This window comes from Sabethes cyaneus, chromosome 1 (genome assembly GCF_943734655.1).
Source record: "Sabethes cyaneus chromosome 1, idSabCyanKW18_F2, whole genome shotgun sequence".
In the NCBI taxonomy this organism is placed as follows: Eukaryota; Metazoa; Arthropoda; class Insecta; order Diptera; family Culicidae; genus Sabethes; species Sabethes cyaneus.
In genome coordinates, this window is record NC_071353.1 from 170661579 (window position 1) to 170665469 (window position 3891).

General features: G+C 43.3%; 1 protein-coding gene across 1 annotated transcript; it reads left to right on the forward strand.

The window, feature by feature from the left end:
• The first annotated feature begins 930 nt into the window (after positions 1-930).
• On the forward strand, positions 931-2028 carry LOC128732433 (paired box protein Pax-6). Its single transcript, XM_053825682.1, has 4 exons — positions 931-1335; positions 1396-1615; positions 1680-1820; positions 1925-2028. Exons 1-4 carry the CDS (start codon positions 931-933, stop codon positions 2026-2028), a joined length of 870 nt encoding a protein of 289 aa, XP_053681657.1.
• Positions 2029-3891: the final 1863 nt, after the last annotated feature.

Genomic DNA, 3891 nt, shown 5'->3' on the forward strand with positions numbered 1-3891 from the left:
TTGATCGATATTATTCAGCCGCTTGGGAAGAAACAAATAAACAAAGCTAGAATATTTTTTTTAGTAATTTCTTAGCACCACCAGCACCAATGGCTTCCACACTACTACGTTTGGGGTTGAGTTTGTAAGAGCAGGGGGGCAGGGAAACACCCGCCAGCGACGGCGGGGAAAGGAAGAAAATTTTCACCACTTAAATGCACTATCTAACTCGGACAGGAGCTTCTTTTTTTTTCGACTGCCCAAATTCCACTAAACTCGCCTCGGAATCCACTGTTTGATATGCACTTTCGTTCCGCTAGACCTTCATGGGCCGATTGCACTACTTTACGCCTAACTCAGGGACACTGGCAGCCAGCTTGCACCTGCTATTCCGACGGAGAAAACTGGTTCCGTGGTGCTTCTGCTGGAGAAAAATTTCACTATGAAGAGCGTTTCTCGGCTGCTTGCTGTACTACCTACTGCCTGCCTATACTCTTTGTCCCGCACTTTCTTCTTCCTCGTATCGTACACGGGAAACCGACGTGAAATGCGCCCCCCGCAGCGGTCGCTGCTGTCAACATCGTCGATTGAGCATGTGCGTTACACATGCGCAGGGTGAGCCCGCCGTTGTGCACGGTGCCTACAAGTAGGCAGCACATTTGCAGCTCGCCTTTGCACCAGGTAAGTCCGTTCCGGTTGATTTGGGCGGGAAAGTTTGATTTAAATGTGATTTAAAATCAGTAATTTTGAAATTTTCCACTGTATATGTACTAAAATTAGTTGAAATTTAGTTAAAACTTAACTTACTGTTGTATTAGAATGCTAATTACTTCATTTTGGAAGAAAATCGATTTTGTGCAGTGACCTGTAAATAATTTGAAAATTTTCATGCAGCTTGTCTCGTCTGTTGGAATTTATTATGTCTTTTTTTATCGAATTTCAACAGCAAAAATGCAAATCCAGAGCAACATTCAGAGTGTCAATTCGATTTTCGGATGCAACGCGTCCGGCCACAGCGGAATCAACCAGCTGGGCGGGGTCTACGTGAATGGGCGGCCCCTGCCGGATTCGACCCGCCAGAAGATCGTCGAGCTGGCCCATTCGGGCGCTCGGCCGTGCGATATTTCCCGCATTCTGCAGGTTTCCAATGGATGTGTCAGTAAGATTCTCGGACGCTACTACGAAACGGGTTCGATCAAGCCACGTGCCATCGGAGGGAGCAAACCGCGCGTGGCAACGGCAGCCGTCGTAGCTAAAATCTCCGATTACAAAGCCGAATGTCCCAGCATCTTTGCCTGGGAGATCCGGGATCGACTGCTGTCGGAAGGAGTTTGCAATAATGATAATATTCCCAGCGTAAGTGTTGTCTGTTCAAACTTGGAAATAAATTTTAAATAAAACGCTTTAAATTATTAGGTTTCCTCGATCAATCGAGTTCTGCGAAATCTAGCATCCAACAAGGAAACTTCATCGCAAAGTAATGATACGGTTTACGAGAAGATCAAATTGTTCAACAACACCAGCAGCCACTGGACCTGGTGCCAGAACATCGGCGGCGGTCAGTTTAACTTTTCATCCCATCCGATTTCGCATCTTTCGCTGAAAAGTCCAACCGACCCGCAGCAATCGAAACCTGGTAAGAAAAACCTTTTCCTCAAAACCAAACCCTCGATCCCAAATTCGAAATCTCTCACACCCAGTTAATTGCTGTTTAGAGGAAATGAGCGACAAGTACTCGTCGGAGGACGACGAAGACTCGGAGCTGCGGTTGAAGCTGAAGCGCAAACTGCAGCGCAACCGGACGTCCTTCACCAACGAGCAGATTGAGAATCTGGAAAGAGGTAACTAAGCCTATCCCGGCCGCGAATGGCGTGGCACCGAGTCGGCTTGCCTGCCTGCCTGTTCCGACAGAGAGTGTTCTAACTTGTGGTTCTCTTCCACCAAGCAGAATTCGAGCGGACTCACTATCCGGACGTGTTCGCGCGGGAACGGCTCTCCGAGCGGATTCAGCTGCCGGAAGCAAGAATACAGGTAATAGGGTTCGGTTGAGTAGGTCGGCCAGTGTCCGGCCGGTCCGGGTGGTAAGTACGTACTCGGACCGTGTGCGGATGCTGGCAACCCGCCAGACCCGGTACAAAGAGGTAACTTGTTTTTATTGGATTTCAATGATGTTTATGGATATTATGGCAGACTAGCAAATTTTGGATGTGGGTTGCGGCCATAGGCCGCGCATAAATTTTACTTATATTTTGTTTAGGTCCAACTTTGGCAGCTAGAGGGACCGAGGATGCGGCTTTAGTCGGAGAAATTTTAATTCAGAAGGTAATTTTGACTTAAAACTTAAAATGGTAATAAAATTTAAACAAAATTTAAGCTAGTGTCTTATTTGAAAACCCAACAAATAGATGACTTCATCGAATGTATTAAATAGTCTGAATGTCTGAATGTTGGTTTATAACAAGATTGTATAATAAATGTAGAGTTTTTGACGCTAATAGATTAGTGGCTTCCAGATAGATTTGAAATATTTGAAAAATTGAAAATAATGAAGCATTGTCCAACTGAAATCCTCGCTTCGTGATTGGTTGCAAAAGACGCCATCATTCTTTTAATGTATTTAAAAAAAAGTGACAAAACCCCTCCGTCCCAACAGGTCGAAGTTTCTTTACGACAATTAAATCTAGTCCATATTGATATCTGTGCTTGGAAAGTGCACCAGAGTGCAAAACCACCCACCTTTAACCGCTGTTATCGTTTGAACATTTAACCTACTCCAATTTGATGTCCTGGAAGTGAAACGTCATAGAAAAGTGAACGGTAATCCTTTCCTTCTGCCAGATTGTATTCATATAGGTACTGCAAGAATTTGTTCGGAACTGTTGTCTTACAAGGAAACAGGGCCAACGGGATATTTGTGCATGTGACGTAACGCAGCAATTCTTAAAGCGAGGAAAATCAGCGACTCTTTTATTCAAGAATAGTTTTGAACGTTTCATTTGTTGATTTGCGTCAGTTAGTTGTCTGCAATTATATACCGTGCACCCCCGTTGGTATGACCTTCTTTAATCTGAACATATTTAATCTGTACCCCGGTGGTATGAATGCGTTCACATTAAAAACCGATCAAGCGTCATACACAATTGACGTTAAAGTTGACCGGGTAAATTAAAAAAGGCAAAAAAAAACCTAATGCGTTTCCTCTTGCTCTCGAGCTTTGGCAATATAGCTCATATGGAACTTACCTCTCTCCAGCACTCAAAACAACCATTTTAGTCGAAACTGCCGAGCCAATTACCTTTTCTACAAACCGGACGTTTAGAATTCGCGCATGTTTGAAATGTTTTCAAAAAATTTGTTTTCATCAAATCAAAACAACAAGTTCATAGGGTGCGCGTATGCGAAAATGAATAGAGTTACCAAAATATTCAGATTAAAAATGAACTCGCCCAATCTGAACGAGGTGTTTTTCATATTAGCGGGGGTTGAGTGTACTTATTATATACTTTTGTCTAAATACCGTCTTGATCGGACGGTATAGACACAGTATCAAGTGACAATTCGAACATTTGCTTCCAGAAATGAAAGAAACTCCCGGAATGTCTAAAGAAGCCAAATTTGCTCCGTTAAAAGAGAGCTACATCTGTTAGAATAATATATTTCATCTGAACTAAACTGTATGGGGTCCCCGTCACGAACAACGAAAGCTGCGTCCTATTTTCCAATTTTTGTACCGTTTGTATTCGTTTCTGTAGCTTTTTCTTGATGCTTGCTCTTTCGTTCCGTTTTTTCTGGATTTTCTGTTTCAATGTTCCGTTTTGACGTAGGTCTACGTCTTACGGCAACATTTGGGATAGGGTGTCATTCCAAAATATCGAAAAATGCAAGCGTCCAGAAAAATGAAAGATTTTGAGC

Excerpts from the sequence above, each read along its gene's own strand:
- LOC128732433 (XM_053825682.1), top strand. The coding sequence starts at position 931 with ATGCAAATCCAGAGCAACATTCAGAGTGTCAATTCGATTTTCGGATGC. Across the intron at positions 1,616-1,679 it reads CCCGCAGCAATCGAAACCTG|TTAATTGCTGTTTAGAGGAA; the intron begins GTAAGAAAAACC and ends TCTCACACCCAG. Across the intron at positions 1,821-1,924 it reads GATTGAGAATCTGGAAAGAG|CAGAATTCGAGCGGACTCAC; the intron begins GTAACTAAGCCT and ends TCTTCCACCAAG.